The 18,348-nt window shown below is 38.9% G+C and overlaps 1 protein-coding gene across 2 annotated transcripts in view; it reads right to left on the bottom strand.

The window, feature by feature from the left end:
• Window positions 1–5,401: 5,401 nt before the first annotated feature.
• The window catches only part of LOC131074565 (seipin-1), an 80,015-nt gene continuing 67,068 nt past the window's right edge, over window positions 5,402–18,348 (bottom strand). The window contains exon 2 of one of the 2 annotated variants that reach the window (XM_059218184.1): window positions 5,402–6,601. In XM_059218184.1, the coding sequence (XP_059074167.1) occupies window positions 6,251–6,601 (351 nt within the window). In that variant the 3' untranslated portion in view covers window positions 5,402–6,250. Of the gene's footprint in view, window positions 6,602–10,398; window positions 14,482–18,348 lie in introns of those variants that run through there. The other variant, XM_058011203.2, reaches the window with a different exon arrangement.

Raw genomic sequence — 18,348 nt, 5'->3', positions numbered from 1 at the left:
ATGATTGCTTCAAATCATCAAAATTGATGAGTGAAGACGTGAGACACCCTACTACAAGCTCCACAGCATTGCATTAAGTCATTTGATCAAGATGACCTTTTGAACCTAGAAGTTGCCTTGAGTAAACCAACGTTCTTTGCATCCAACTTGGATATTTTCACTCTTGAAAGGTGAAGGATAGTCATCAGACTTTGCAAACCTGTCCAAATGCTCAGTCAACATATTAATATGATTGAAATCCTTAAAAGGTGCAAACAAGGTTAGGAAAACCATGGTTCTCCAATAGTTGCCCATTCCTAGAAGAGAGGAGATTCAGCTAGTTGGACAACCAAACTTGTTCATTTTTGGTGACACACAAGAGGACCTCATTTCAGATTTGAATGCCTTAGCATGGAAGGTAAGGAGGAGTGATGTACAATACAATAGGGTGCAAGCAGTGTTGAATAGAGAGGAGGAGATAGGAGAAAGGTTTAGAAGAATCCCCTTTGTGCCTAGGGATTGATTTGGGAAGCACATTGAGAACAAAAGCCCACCAACCTCAAAGGAAGAGCAACTTCTATTATACCTCCTCATCAAATGACAACAATCTTCCATGACATGATGCACACATTTATGGAAGACTATGTGGATGATTTATTAGCTAAATCCTTCACTAGAGCCGAACATCTTGGCATCCTAACAAAGATTTTTGATCGATTAGAGAAATTCCAAGTCAAGCTCAACCCTAAGAAATGTGTCTTCGGGGTAACATCAGGGAAGTTACTAGGCTACATTGTCTCAGCTAAAGGTATTGAAGTAGATCCAGCAAAGGTACAAGCCATTATGGACATGCCACCACCAAAGAATATCAGTCAACTCAGATCTTTACAAGGACGACTTCAATCAATCAGGCGATTCATCGCTCAGCTAGCAAATAAAAGTCTCTCATTTAACCATTTACTACACAAAAATGTACCATTCAAATGGGAGGCCAAGTGTGCAGAATCTTTTTACCAAATCAAACAGTACCTGATGAATCCACCAGTCCTGGTCCCACCAGTCGCAGGAAAGCCTCTTATCTTATATATCTCAACAACAGATATATCACTGGGGGCACTATTGGCACAAGAAGATCAACAAGGAAAGGAACGCGCCATATATTACATCAGTCGGACATTGAATGGTTATGAACTCAACTATACATTCATTGAAAAGGCTTGCCTAACAGTGGTCTTCGCATCTCAGAAGTTCCAACATTATATGCTAGCACACACCATCAAGCTAGTCGCAAAAATTGATCCTCTCAAATATCTACTCAGTAAGGCAGCTCTTACAGGCCGATTGGCTAAATGGGTCATGATTCTCAGTGAATTTGACATCCAATACACAGAAAGACGACCCATCAAGGGACAAGCAATTGCAGATCAGTTGGCTGAAGCACCACTACCAGGAAAACACACCATGGAGATTGAATTTCCAGACAAGGACGTTCTTGCTCTTTCTACCAAACAATGGACCCTATACTTTGACGGATCTTATACACAACACAGTTCAGGTGCTGGCATTTTGTTCATCACTCCTGAAGGACACACTATACCAAGATCATATAGGCTTATGTTTCCCTGCACCAATAATGTAGCTGAATATGAGGCATTAGTTATAGGCATCAAAATGGCCGTAGAATGGAAAATCACGGAGTTAAAAGTCTATGGAGACTCACAACTAGTCGTCCATCAAATCAACAACGACTATCAGACAAAGGATGACAAGTTACTACCCTACAAGCGAATGGTGGATGACTTCAAACAGTATTTTGTGCACATCACCTTCAAGCAAATACCAAGATTGAACAACAAAGCAGCCGATGCAATGGCTACAATCGCTTCATTACTACAAATTCCAGAACAACAGAGTCGTTACGAGTTCCTAGTAGAGCAACTGTTCTCCCCCGCCTATGACCACTCTGAATCCCAGGTTATCTATGCCTTGACTGGTTCAAATTCTCCGTTATATGGACCAATATACGACTACCTCAAGCACAATATCTTACCTATTGACCAATCCCGTAACCAAAAACGTAACTTTATCCGACAAGCTGCCCGTTACACCCTTACCGCCGATACTTTATATCGTCGAGGTCTCGATGGTACTCTTCTTCGTTGCCTTGATCGTAATGATTCTGATTCTGCTTTACACGAGCTTCATGAAGGTATTTGTGGCACACATTCAAGTGGCACTACTCTTGCTAAAAAGCTTTTACGGATGGGATACTACTGGCCTACCATGGAAAAGGACTCATATCACTTCGCCAAGAAATGTCCTAAATGTCAAATCCATGGTAATCTCATACATGCACCAGCACAGGAACTACAGCCATTTACAACATCCTGGCCTTTTTGTCAGTGGGGACTAGACTTGGTTGGCAAAATTCATCCTTCATCTTCAAATGGACACAAGTTCATTATAACAGCCACGGAATATTTTACCAAATGGATAAAAGCAATTCCCATGACCACAGTGACCGGGAAACAAATTGCCTCTTTTATCCTAAATTATCTGATCTGCAGATATGGTATTCCAAGTTCAATCATCACAGATAATGGACGGCCTTTCAAGAATCAAGATATCCAAGAACTATGTGAAAAATTCAAAATCCAACATCGGTTTTCTACGCCATATTACCCACAGGGAAATGGTCAAGCAGAAGCATCTAACAAGACAATCCTGAAAATCCTCAAGAAAACAGTGAATGATGCAAGAAAAGATTGGCACGTACAACTCAATCCAGCACTTTGGGCATACAGGACCAACATCCGCACACCTACAGAAGCAACACCATACTCATTGGTATATGGATCAGAAGCTATTTTACCCCTAGAGGTAGAAATCCCATCTCTCAGAGTCTCTTTGAAAGGTTTAATCCCAGATGAAGAGTATCAAGTTAACCGACTGCAAGAACTTGAACTATTAGATGAAAGACGCCAACATGCTTATACTCATCTCAAAGCATATCAGCAACACATGTGCAGGAGCTACAATCACAAGGTCATTCCTCGCAACTTCAAGGTTGGTAACCTAGTCCTCAAAGAAAATCCAAGAAATCAGCAAGATCGAGAAAAGAAAGGAAAATTTGAACCTAACTGGTTGGGTCCCTATGTTATCATATCAGTCTATGGATCAGGTGTCTATCAGCTAACAAATTTTGAAGGAGATGTGCTCGACGAACCAACTAACAGCATCCATCTAAAGCGGTACTACACTTAAGTGGCCTAGTGCACGGAAAAAGCCAAAATACGCAAAAAAATCAAAAAATCAAAAAAGTCCAGAAAAAGCAAAAACATAAAGTACAAATAAAAACAAATGGTGAAAACCTGGTAAACAGGCGCTCTTGTAAAAGAATGGCTCCTCCATCTATATCAATACCATTTTATCCATACAAACACTATCGGCCATCGCCCAACACTTAGCAAATATCCATTCAGGACATACTTAGCGTAGTCATTATCCTGATTTGTCTATATATATCCTCTTACCACATCCCACCATGGCTTGGAAATCACTGTACATGATCATATCAAGAGGCACACTCAGCTAGGGGCATTAACTTGTTCAAAAACTTGCAAACATTCAAGACATCACAACTATTGCAAAAACTCAGAAGCAAGACATCCAACAAACCAAAACTACGGTTCATCACAAAAACCAATACAAAACAATTCACAAAAATACCAAGGATGGATGATTTTCTGAAGTACTAAATGTTGCATTCTTGCATAAAGTCTTGACTAGTTTTGCATTTTGAACTTTTTGAATTTTTGGCTTCTCTTCTTTTTCTCACTAAAACGCTTCAAAGCTAGAGATCAAGGGGAACTTCCAATATTTTCTTAGTCTTTTGTCTGGGAGGCGATCACTTGTACTGTGTAAATACATACCTCGAGACGTGATACGTCGAATATCACTGAAGGCCTGATTCCACTTCACGCATACAAATGATCAAATCTTGTCTGTTTACGCAATACGCACTCAGGTCGTCTTGGTTCAATTATACCTTGACGTTTGTGCTATCTTGCAAAATCAAAAATCATGTAAATTTTTCTCAGGTCATTATGGTTCAATTATACCATGATGCTTGTATAAATTTTCAACATATCCTAAACAAATCAATGCTCAATGATGATATCTACAAAGAAAGCAAACGAATGGCTATATCGGATGGCAAATACAGAATGAGGGATGCTCCAAAAACATTAGTTGCATATCATTTTACAATTAGTTGCATATCATTTTAACATCATTTCATATCATTTTAACATCATTGCATATCATTTTAAACATCATTGCATATCATTTTGCATTTAGTTGCAAATCAAATCATCTATGTCATTTTAAGATACATCACACCGCATATCCAATCATATATCTCATTTTCAAGATACATCTCACAGCATATAAAAGCATTGCATCACATAAACAAAATAGCCCACATAACATGCATCCATATAAACACATCACATGATCAAAGCAAATGGTGTCGTATATATATATATATATATATATATATATATATATATATATATATATATATATATATATCAAAAATGATCCAAATGTACAAAATGTGTCAAAATTGTGTCCAGTACAAAGAATAACAATGATCCAAAACTACAATAGAGAACATGTCTCTCAAGTATGACTATCCCCTGACGGAGATGGTCTCGCTCCAGATGCACCCGCCCTTGGATCTCCAGGAGGGTCCTGTCTCGGTGGCCCCGTAACACCTCGGCTCTCAGACCGTGACCCAGTAGCTCAAGATCGGCTGGATCTCGACTGTGCAAAACTCTGTACTCGCCGGTCCCTAGGTACTGCCGCCTCATAGTGCCGCTTGTAATACTCCGCCTCCTGGGCTCTCAACGCCAGCTCTCTCAGGGTGTCTCTCATCGGACCACCCACCGCTGCTCTCTGCATGCTAGACACCACCTCCTCCGCTCATCCCTGTCGCTCTATCTCGGTATCTCGCTTAGTGGTCAACTGAAAAATCTACCGCTGATAGGTCAAAATCTGTGCCTGCAGCTGTTGTACAGTAATCTGTAGGGTCTGCATCTGAGCATCCTCCATATGACCCGGGATTCGAACCCATAGTGGTACCTGTGCTGGAGGAACCCCTCCCACTCGGCCTGTCCTCGGTGCTGGAGGTGGGAGTACATCCGTCCTCCTCCTCTGCGCTGGTCGCATAGCCTCCTTTGTACCACCCACTGCAGCTAACACCTCCCTCACTCTCCCCTCTCCACCGGCTCCGATAGCCAATCCACCTCTCCCCCTATCTATCCTCCCCTGTCTCACTGCTCTATCCACACCTCTATCCCCTCTCCTCCCTCTATCTCCCCGCCTCCCTCTGGCTCCTCTCCCTCATCCTCCTCCTCCATCATCCTCATCATCTCTGTCGTCTCCCCCGTCTCCCTCCTCATCTGAATCAAAGGCTGGCCTCATCTCCTCAAGATCAGATATCCTAGCCACCGTCCGTGCCGCAAACAATCAAGCAAACTCATCCGTCATGCCCGCATCCTGAATCTCAGGGGCATAATCTCATATCTACCCAGCCAACCCCACAAACTCCTCCACCGCCACTGCACTATCAATGGTCGGCCCCCAATCCGCTACATCCTGCTGCCGTCATGCATATAAGCACGATCCCTGAGGAATACCCTGCTGGCACCCAAACTGCCTCAAAACTCGGGTAACCACAAACCTCACTATAACAAACGGGATCCTCCCGATCAAGTACCTGGTCATAAATACAAAGGGCATCTCCAGCCCATCCTTGGCCCACACCTCACATCCTGTATACGATCCTCAAGTGACCGTACCTGTATCATCCAGTACTCTCCTCCAATGCTCTAGTTTGCCCAACTTACGCTGGACAACTAAACCCCTGTATCCATAGGCATATGCACAACCTACGGGCCTATCCCTGTCTGCTAGTGGCCTCGCTGCTGGAATCTCCCAGCACCATACCTGTAATAATGTCACGCCAGCTGACAAACTGTCGTAATCGAGGTATACTACCTCATGCAGACCCCTGTATAAATAGGCCAGTATAGCTGACCCCCATGCAAACCTCCGCCCCTGTGTAACCATCTCCTCCAAAACCAGCCCCCATCCCACCGAAAATCCCTTTGACCTACGATCAGGACAAAGGAATCCACCAATGAACCCTGCTAGTACGGATGGCAGTGGTGCGTAGTCCAGGTCTAGAAGCTCCTGCCATGGGATCTCATAGCCACAAACTATCATCCTGGAAAATGTGGCGCAGTGCCTCTGTGCCACATTCCTCCGACTGCTCATATGGTAGTAGTGCCCCTACTACAGGGATGCGCAGAATCCGGTAACAGTCCTCTGGTGTGACTGTCATCTCTCCAGTGTCAAAATGGAAGGTGTTCGTATCACTGTGCCACCTCTCCACAAGTGCTGTCAATAGCCCCCGGTTCACAGTGAATCGAGGCATATCCAAGAGAGAAATCAATCTACATCTCTCAATAATGTCAAGATCAACCTGCGACAACCGCGGTATCAATATCCATGGTCTGGGAAATCTCTCCCGCGACTGAACCACGCCCAATTGCTCCTGTCAACAAGAAAAACAAATCCAATATCAGTTTCCACATCAAAACAAAGATATCAAAATCAAACTTACATCAACAACATGAAATAATTTGCTCATCTACATCAAGTTCAAAATCCTATCATTTCATATCAACTTGTAAAACAACTCAAGTTATCAAAAACCATATCAAAACTTGTAATACAACTCAAGTTTCCACAATCACATAAACTTGTAAAACAACTCAAGTTTCCCACCCATATCAGCTTGTAACACAACTCAAGTTTCCAACCCATATCGGCTTGTAACACAAATCAGGCTTCACACATTGAACTTGAAACAAGGTACGCACTCATCATATCAAATCAAAAAATTTCAAAAAACAAAATTGATTCATCTCCCGAGGGGGCATCACCATCAAAATATCGAATCTGAGGCATCACACATCAAATCAAATCTGGTATCACCATCAAAATATCGAATCTGGGGCATCACACATCAAATCAAATCCGGAGCACGACTAGCAAATCATAAGAACGACACAAAAATTGCATTTGATCATAAATCACAAAAACACATCATTTTCTTTGAAATAACATGTGCACACACGTCACTTCAAAGAGGGGCAAAATGTAAACGTATAAAAATGACCATATTCCTAAATGAATATTTTATGTTCATTTATATATTTGATTAAATCCAATTTAATTAAATTATCCACATTCTTCTATTTTATTAAGTAAATTACTCAATTTATTTAGATAAAATTCACTATACCCATCTAATGAATAAATCATTTTATTCAATTAAACCCCCCCATCCACTTTTAATTAAATTCAAATTTAATTAAATAGTTATCTTAAATTGAATAAATCTAATTTATTCAATTTCCCCAAATTGCAACCAAATTGAATTAAATTACTTTATTTCAATTAAATCCTATTATCCCTCCATCCACTTGCAAAATTTCAAACCCCTTTCTAATTCCTTCTAGAATCTTCTAATCGCTTCTAATTAACCTAACCCCTCCTCTAAACTTTGTCACATCCCTAAGCCAAGGGAAGTCACTTCTCAAAAACCTCAAAGTCTTTGATAACCATTAAAGGCTTTCAACCTTCAACCACTTAATTCCTCAAAGTCTTTGATAACCATTAAAGGCTTCAAGCTTTCAACCACTTAATTCCCCAAAGTCTTCAATAACCATTAATGGTTAACTCCAACCCTCTTACATGGTTAAAAAATTTGTTTTAACTCAACCATCACCCAACCCAAAGGTCTCATCAGGCCTTTAATGCTTTGACCATGATTATCTCTTAATCATTTGCACAAAGGTTTATCCTTAGATTAACTCTTAATCCATTGGGTAATCCTAATTTAAGCTTGACCCTTACCTTCTAGATAACCCTAAGGTTTTCTCAGGCATTTAATGTCTCCAACCCCTTCTCTCAACCCAACCCTATGTTGACACTTGTCACCATTTCATTGGTGCCAATTACAAACATGGATCCCCAACTTTCAAACTCAACCCTTGATCAACCCTTTCAATCCTGACCATCCATTGCCCTATTTTTGCTATAAATAGAGCTCTCATTGCTCCATTTTTACATATAGAGGATCCTTCAAATTTGTAGTATCACACTTATGCTCAAATACATTCAAGCTTTCTCATATCATTTTATGCTCATCATTTAGCCTCTCTTTAGAATAGAAATTAGTCTAAATATGCATGTTTAGAATACTTTCTTTATCATATAGCTCAGTCATAGACTAAATATATCATGTTAGGATAGTATTCATACTAACCTTATCACCTTATCATCTAGTTTATTGCATTTTAAAATCATGCATAGCTTAGAATGCATCTCATACTAAAATCTATCAAAGCATCCCTCGTTCTTGCATTTGCCATCCCTAAACCATTTTGCTCAGTGATCTGAGAGCAAAAACATTGGTTTGAGGGACATTGTAAGATAGAGAACCATGGGACCCACCTTGAGAAGCTGAGTAATACTTTGTTACTCCATAGCTTGCACCAAGAAGTCATGAATGTGTGTGTGGACAAGTCATTTAGCAATATTTTCACATATTGAATTCTATCAGTCCACTTTTCTCGCATACACAAGTAAAACTCAAAAATGTCAAATAATACAAGAAAGGTTCATCACAAGGATTTTGTGCTCCTCAAAAGTATGCCCAACGCCATACTACTTATTCTTAGGGAACTAATCCATCTTTGGGCTTCTGGTATTTCCACTTAAATAGATTGACATCAATTTTTCTGAAATAATAATATAAAGACAATGAAAATCTGTGAAACCCCGGATAAGTTAATAAGGAGCCTGGGGTTAAGAAGCACTTTAAGTAATTGCTACACCTTTATTCTCTTAAGATTTGGAAACAATTTATCCAACTAATAAGAACTTATTTCAGTAGTAAACTTGAACTATGTCAGCTTTAAATCACTCCATAAACTGATAGAAACAAAGAAAAATAGACAGATGGAGATATAGAGTAGAATAGATGGAGTGAAGAGGGAAAGGGCGGAGAAAGAGAAATAGAGTGGAGGGAAGTAGAGGGAGTGATAGTAATAGAGGAAGAGATAAGAATAGAAAGAGGGAAAGATATGGATAGAAAGGAGAGATAGAGAGATATATAACTTGGGAAAGATAGAGGGGGTGAGAGATAAGAGTGGGAGAGGGAAAACTAAAGAGAGGAAGAGAGAGAAGAAGATATGGTAAGTGATACAGCAAGAGAGGTAGAGAGGGATAGATAGAGGGGGCAAGACTGAGAGATAAAGGAGGTGATAAAGACAAGTGATAGAGGTAAAGGGAGAGGGGGAGAGAGAGAGGTGAGAGAGAAAAGGGAGTGTCTGTGTGTGAGAGAGAAAGATATAGAGATAGAGATAGGGAAGGAGAAAACAATGAGTGTCTGTGAGAGAGAGATATATATTGAGATAAAGATAAAGAATGAGAGAGATATACAAATAGATAGCGAGAGAAGGAGAGGAAGAGAGAGAGAAATACAGAGGATTGAAGTGAATCTGAGAGATATAGAAAGAGGGAGCAATAGGGAGAGATGGAGGGAGAGATAGATATAGTGGAGAGAGAGAGAGAGAGAGAGAGAGAGAGAGAGAGAGAGAGAGAGAGTTCTCTTTATATCTATGTATGTCTTTCCTTGATTTTTGCAACCATGTCTCCATTCATAAGTTACAACTTAAGATTGATTTTTATTTTGCAAACACAAACATGTCACATACAAATGTAGTACTTAATTATTGATATTTTAGAAATTTGAACTAGAAATCTCCATCTTGGAATGATCATCACACCTTAAAAATAGATTAAATGATATAAGAAGGTACTTGTAGTTGTAAAATTAAGATAGTCACATATATAACACTATGTAGTAGATTTTTTTGTATTAAGAGATGAAATTTTCCATTTTCCTCTTAAAAAATTATGTCAAAAAATTTTGTTAGTGATTTTCACACAAATTTCTAACAAGGTTATACCCAAAATGTTTTCAGACCTCTAACGTTATTTTATGACACAAAGTTGTTCAATGATCAGCTAGTTTTACAGAACTCATGTTTTCACGTACCAATGCATCAGTGCTTGGTAAAAAGGTTTCAGTTTTCCAAAGTTTTTGGAAGGAAAAGAGAATATTTCAGAAATAATCACTGTTTGTAACCATTACACAACTTCCAACCTGCAAATAATATATGTTTCTTCTGCCTAGAGGTGCTAGAATGTTTAAAAATTTACATGATAATTAAAGAAAAACATACATCAATAACCATATTACAAACAATATAAGAGAAATTGAAAAGGCTAAATACTGAATTTTATTGCTCAAAAGGTGTCTTACAAGAGTACATAATCTGAAGATGTTCTGATATTCCTTCAAACATGAAAGATTACTTGCAGTCTTCAAGACTGATTTTTGAGTTACAGTATGGTATATCTGCTAGAAAGAACTTTTGAAGTTACAATACTTAATGAATAATGCAAGAACTACTAACTCTAAAACTGCCGTAGACATCCACTTTAGCCTTGACAAAGTACTTTCTGTCATCTAGCATCATGTTTTTAGGACATAAAGGCATGTGCTTGCCTTTGTTTGCTTGGTCAGCTCTTTCCTGGGGTGCTCAGCTGAATCATATCCTGCTTTTGCTCCTTAAATTGCTGCTCCATCATGGTGTTTGAAGGGAGCATCTTGATTGCTTTGACTTATTTTGGTTGAAGATGCCCCTAGATGCTTGGAAATGACCCTCAAATTGATTCAATTATCTCCTAAATCTTCTCACCTACTATCCAACTCACCAAACTGCTCTTAGACGCCCTCCAACTGCTCATTACTCCTCCAAATTACGACTGTCCTCTCCTTGCTTTTAGGACATGTGACAAAAGTTTGAAAATGAAAAAACCAAGGTTGCATGGGTACGGGGGTACTCGGAGGCGTTGGAGACTGGTACCGTTACCGGTACGCCTATTTTTTCAAAATAGGAGACGGGGGTACTTGGAGACACCAATTTTTAAAAAAATATAAATTAATAAATTATAGAAAATCTGAAAATATAATGACATTGAACTTTCAAAACAAGAATTAACATTCACTTTGAAGTTTAAGTACACAAATGTGAAATGAGTCAAATCAAAATGTCATACAAATGTCTGAAAATGGGGCTCACGTCGGAGGTTTTTGCTTCTGCCCATGCATCGCGACAAACTTTTTGACTTTTGTGTGTGTTATTTAGGGTGGAGACGGCAGGGTTGGTTGACGTGGAGTCTCCTATGTGTAGAGACGTCTCCTGACAGGTCTCCGGTACGCATTCTAGGGGGTTGGGTACGGGTACCCATGCAACACAGGAAAAAACCCTCCTAAGGGCATAGGAGATCTTCTAGGGCTAGAATTTGCCACTTGTTTCATTCATTTAAAGCCCCTTTCTCCATTTCTTACCCATTGCTCAAATAGTCTTCTGCATGTTTATTCATACTTATATGTTTAAATTGATGGTACTCTACGAGTCTACAGGTCCTTGGTGATATGCGACTATCATTGACATTTCCAACTGCCTTCTAGGCTTATTACAGTCACTGTCCTTTTAATGGCTTCTACGCCTTGCTTTAGGTTCTGTACATGCCTCTCATTTGGACTGCTCTTCAAGTCTTCCTTGACTATCATTTGATCTTGCTAGGTCTCTTGACTAAGCTTGGCTGACTTTACAACCCCTGTATTTGTCTCATGACCCTTGGATTGTTCTTTCACATTCAAAACTGTCGTACTTACCTTCTTCACCCTACAACTTTTATCTATCCTTGTTATGATGCTCTATTTCCCCTGTCTCAAGTCATGACTCTGCCCTTTCATGATAACCTCTTGTCTCTGTCACTTAATCCTTTGTTAATGATGCTCTTTAAGGTCTCTTGGGATAGGGATTCAAGGTCTAACTATTTTTGTGTTCGTGCATTCTTCTTTCCCTTTCACTATCTGACATGAATACCATGTTGTCCCTAGTTGATTTTTGTGAATGTCCTTGACAGGCTATTATGTCACTTACAAGGACTGTCCTCCATTTATGTCATCTCTGTCACTCTGCCTCTTGTAGCTCTGTCATTCTATTGGTCATGCTCTATTCAGTCTATCCATGAGTTGCATGCTTCCTCAAGGATTTCAAAAGAACCTAACAACTCTTGACTGCCCACTCTTTGTTTGGTCTGTATATGATTCCTTCAGGACTGTCATCATTGCATTTATCTTCTACCATCATGGCTATAGTCACTGTCCACACTGACTTATATTCTATTGTACTGTCTCTGCCATATCTTTGCCTGACTCTAGCCATTGTTGTGTTCCTTCACCCTTCTGTCACTGTGTTTGTTCTCTTAACACTGTATCCAGCCTTTAAGGCATTGTTGTACCCCCTTTTGATAGTACTTTTGTTGAGTAAGCTGTCCTTTATAGTATCCATGGACAAATCTTACCATGACTGTCACTCTTGCCCTTGTAGCTCGTACAACTACCTCTCATATTCTTTGATAGGACTGACTACTGTGCTATGTATACTCTGAGATTGACTTATGCCCTTCTATCTGTGTCACTATTCCTTTAAATACTCTGTCATCGTTCACCATCACAGTAGTTTTAATGTATTTATATGTGAAATGACATCTGCCCCTGATTTCTGTGCACTGTCATCTTGAAACAACTTCATGACATGCCAACAAAACCCTCAAGATATTGAAGGTACACTATCTTTTGCTCTTTGGACTTGTCTTCGACAATGTTACCAAGCTCACTGTGTTTGTTTGTATAGGACTGTCATTCGCCTTTGAAAATGTCACTGTGTTTGTATAGGACTTTTATTATGTGTGTTCATAAACTCCTCTACAAGAACGTCATCTGGTATCGCTTTCTTACACTGTCAAAGCAGATGCAAAACCTTAATACACTGTCATCTCATAAAACTTCCTTCACTGTCTCCATGGGTTTCTTAGTTAGGGTTTAAACAAGAGTTCTTTACCATTTCAACATGCCCTGCCATGATAAATTTGCAATGAAAAAATAAAAATGACAAAAACTCCTTTACCCTATTTTCATACCTGACATTAGAAAAGGTTATAACAGTTTTGGTCATTTCATGACCCCTCTCAAGGCATGATCCCCCTTAACTTAATTATGCTACACATTCACTATGTTGCTTGGGCAAAGATAAGAATTTTATCACCATTCTTCAAGACCATTATTGTATGGCTCTAATCTCACCTCTTCACAACCTTTCATGACACTTTGTCCCTATCTCTATCATATTCTTAAGCTTCATCTTCTTACTGACCTAGTTCACCTCCTAACTATCCATCTTGTAGATTTACTCAGTGAATGGCCTATTAATGACTTTTAAATGTTCTCTTTCAATGCAAAGTCTTCCTATCTAACATGTCATACATTAACTACTTTGTTTACTGAGGAACGCATTAAAATGAACAGTATAGATAGCATTTGTCACCTATAACAACAATACTCTACACAAAACAATGATGGAACACTTTTCAACCTTTGACAGAGACTCTCTGTTTGTTTACCCTGGACATGCATACGGTTTATGAGCTCCATGAAGGTTTTGATACACATTTATTTGATAAAGTCTTTCCTTCTTTTATGACACTTCTATACAAATCCCTATCAATCGTGAGCAACAATGATGGCCAAGACAGAGAAACTTAACAGTTCACAGGTCCTCTTAACAGGATTTTGACATAGGTTTAGCATCTCACAAGTCAGATATGTTGTTATGAACAAGCTTTTCCTTTTAGTGAGTAGCATCACCACATTAGTTTGTGAAGGAAACATATTTTGGACAATGGTTATGACTTGTGACTGTCAGAATAAAGACCCTATCAATACATGTTCTCATCTTGATAATGGCAGGTAAGTACAAGCAAAAGACAATGCATTAAACTATCACTTGCATTACAACAAATCCCTGCACAGGATCTTCATTGACAAACAATCTCTTGACCTAAATAAATGGTTCAGAACCTTTTGGAGAACTTTGACAATGTCGTAACCCTGTTTCCCTCTTGATGAAATCTTAAAATGACTGTCACGGAGCACCCATATTGTCTTCTTACCATACAGATGTCATACAAACTGTTATAAATGCACTTTTCCAGAGAATACATAAGAAATCATCACCAAAAATGCATACAAAATTGAAGACTGCGAGCATCTCCTCTTGTCAGTGCTAGGGTTTCATAGAACAAACAGACCTGTTAACTTCTTTGTCTACCATGTGCATGCATTTGCATGAGCTGGAAATCATGACTTTCAGGGCTCCTTCATTTCCACGACTTTGAATCACTCCATGCTGCCCCATAACTGTGGCTGTCATAATAGCCTGCAAACTGTGAAGTAGAAACAACATGACCAAAAACCCTAATACAAGTTGACCTAGTCAATGAAAATTGCACTTTTTACATTAGACTTACCTCCAAATACATGCAACATGGTGTTTTAGGTTTTGGACACTTTTTGATAAAAATAAGGTTTTGGAAACCTTATTTAATACTAAAACACTTTCAAAAGGTCAAGAGTTACAAAACCTAAAGCCTCATAACAAAAACAAAAGACACTTCATTAACTTCACCCTTTGGAAACACTTCAAGCTCTAAGGCTCAGAACCAGGCAAACAATTAATCATTTGAACAAACTGAGCAACCTTGTCAAAGACTATTTAAACCAAAGGGCAAAATAGGCTAACAATGAGTATGTAATGGGAAAATGGATGATCTCATTGAGTTTGATCAAGCCAATTTTCTTGTCCTTCTTGTAGGCCTAAATCAATTGAAATGAATACACATGTGCTAATACAAGCGTGCCCAGGCATTTGAAAGGCAGGCACAATGCAATTATTTTTTAGCTTTTGATGAATTTGATATCATTGTTCCTAACAGATTTAGCATAGTAAGCACGTGGATAAGTCGGCTACATGGATGAGCATAACGTGTATGATGCAATTATATTATGGGAATTGGAATGTGTACGGGTATATTTTGATTGCATTAAATTGGTGCGTTTCCACAAATTAGTCAAAGTAGGGAGTTTAAGTTTATATTTGAAGGAAAAGATTGGGTGCTTGGAGGTGTCCCTAATGGAACAGTGGATGTAGACAAAAAAAGGATGACTTCTTGCAGGGGACAAATTGCTTGGAGAACTAGTTGCTTAGTGAGGGATAGCATGCATACTATCTCATTTTACGGTAAGAAACACCATCTCTATTTTGATATTCAAATGTCTCCAACTCAGCATAGTATGGTGTGCAATAATATGTTCCCAAGATCACCCTCCATTAGAGCATTCAAACAGGCCCTAGAGTTCCTTGAGAGCACGCTACCATAAGATTTTTGATGGAAGGGAGTAAATGCAATTTTCAAATGCCTTGTTGGTCACATTGAGTTCTTGGTCATACTATTCAATGTCATTAATGCTCAAGCTACTTTCCAATCCAAGGTGGATCGGGTATTAAATGTTCAGATGAGACTATTTGTTTAAATGAATTTTTATGACATGTTGATATGTGAAAAGGCATGGAAGGATCAAAGCAAGTACCTAAATCTGATCATTGGGATTCTAGAGCAGCAAGCTCTACTTTAAAATAATGTGTGATTTTGGGATCATAAAAATTTTATACTTAGGTCTGTCATTGTCACTCAAGGAATATACATGGAGCAGAAGAGGACTAAAAATTTCCTATTTTGGACATTCCCAACCACACTAAATCTATTGTGAAGATTATTTTGTCTATGCAGTAGTGCCAGAAGGCTTGTTAAGGTATTTTCACATGCAGCAATACCCTTAACCAACATGAACAAGAAAGGAGTAAGTATGGAAGGATGGAATATGAGAAAAAATGTATAAGTGTAAGAGGGCAAACAAATCATGCCTTGTATTTATCATTTCAAACTTCCCACATCCATGTGTGGTAGAATATGGTGTTTTAGGAGAAGGTATCGGAGCCATGTTAAGGCTCCATTAAAATTGAAAGCATGAAGTCAAAAAGGTTCAAGAAATAGCTAAGATACCGGTTCTTGTCTAAAAGGACTAGTTCCGAGTCCTGGTTATTGCCCTGTCCTGGTTCTTGCCCAATCCTGGTCCGAGCCTGGTTCTCCCTGGGTTCCACCCGGGTCCTGCCCAGGTGGCTGGGTTGTCTGTGGGTATAACCCAGCCACCTGGGCAGGACCCGGGTGGAACCTAGGGAGAACCCAGGTGGACCCATGAGAACCAAGGCTCGTGAGTTCCCAAAAATGGGGCCCACGGATCATAAAAAACCAAAAAACATGAGGTATGCATCCAAATACATGTATCCATAGTACTCAGCAAGTAATAAAACTAAGGATTGTATCATTGTAATAATCAATAATGGTAGTGATAGTATATATAATACATATATAATGGGAATATCTTTATCTCTTTAATAGGAAAACCGGGCAAACAAGTTAGGAAATTGTCCTACAAATTATATAATAATTACAAACAACTAACTATGATGATACATAAAATAAAGAATGGCTGATAAAGAATGACTAACTATGATTCATAGAGTAGAGTAGAAAGACTATAGAGTAAAGGACCAATTGTTGATGAGACCTAAAGGAATTTGCAATTACAAACAACTGTAAATGTAGAGATCAGAATCATAGATCATAACTAAAGGAATCCCAATCATAGCAAGCTAAGATGGGTAACTTGATAGGGTGTCTTATCAACCGTTCTCCCTCAATCAAGCCACACTTGATAAGGTATCTTATCAACCGTTCTCCCTCAATCAAGCCACCTTCTCCTACTTACATGATCCTGTCTATCACCATGGTGGAGAGGACAAGGATTTCCTCAATAGGTTGTCCTAAGTCTAACCCTCCTAAACCCAAAGGCAGAGCCCCTTTGGCCTCATGTGGACCCTGCCATAAATATTAGATGGTGTGCTTAGAGGAGACCCCAACAACGTTCTCCCTTTTGCAATCCTTCATCTCCCAACCATGGCTGATTACAATAATCAGACAGAATACATATATATATATATATATATATAAAGTATCATATTATGTCACATATCCCATGTTAAATAGCCATAAGCAATCACGTAGTATGAATTGGAAATGAGCAGATTGGAGATAACATGCAGTGTACTATATTGAATAATCATAACAGCAATCTGCTATCAATAGTATGCAGAAAGTATTATCAGATATATATGCACAGAAACCTCATACCAGAGTGTCACCTTATCTTAATGATCATTGCAGGTTCGATCTTTCCTTTTATGCTCTCTTCTTCAAGGACTATTTGATGCTTTTCACCCACCCCCATTCGATGCTCTTGACAGAATATGTATCCGCCTTTAAATAGGATGTGAGGAGATCTGCGGTGAAAGGAAATGTCTCTTTACGTGACCCCTGCACATAACTCCTCATTCGTACCTCTTTGACTTAACTAATATTAATGACTACTTATCATTTTCATCGATTAACTATATTTCATTGTTTTTCCTTTCACCATTGATTATTATGTGATTTCCGTTGTGGCTGGTCAATCATAACTATATCCATAATTGGTTTCCCCTTAAAATACATTCATTTCAGTATTGATCGGATGTTTCTACTTTCTAGTTCGATCATGATTATTAATAAAGTCATATTATTAATACTATAGTGTCAAGCATATATTATATTTGATCAAAGAAAATATGAAGGTTAGGAACGGGGCATGACAGTCTGTCTGAGATAAAGGTTGTGATCTAATTGATAAACAAGCTAGAGTCTATCCTGATAGGACTATGACAGTCCCCACGCATACCACCAAGAACAAGGACGTTACTACTTGTAACTTAATAACAGTTCTGATCTGATCTGATTGATGGTGATGTCACTGGATGCTTTTGATTCCTTTCCTTTATATCTCTCAATGTGAGGGAGAGATCACACCTCTTCATCATGTATGCCCTTTGGCAAGAGGCATGCCCTTTCCACCATTAGCACCCTTCGAAAGAGTGCAACTCTTCATTATATCTGCACTTTGAAAGGAACACAACCTTTCATGATCAGATCTGCTACTTCTTATTTAAATCAGATCTGCACTTCTGATTCCCAAAATTATCCCCTCTCAAATGAGGTACTCTTCTCCCTTTTATATTTCATATTTGAGGGAGTCACAACTTTTCATTCCATGTTTTTTGACCATTCATTAACTTAATTAAATTTCAATTATATTCTTTT

Source organism: Cryptomeria japonica, chromosome 3, assembly GCF_030272615.1.
Source record: "Cryptomeria japonica chromosome 3, Sugi_1.0, whole genome shotgun sequence".
Lineage (NCBI taxonomy): Eukaryota > Viridiplantae > Streptophyta > Pinopsida > Cupressales > Cupressaceae > Cryptomeria > Cryptomeria japonica.
This window is presented reverse-complemented; position numbering and strand designations above follow the sequence as displayed.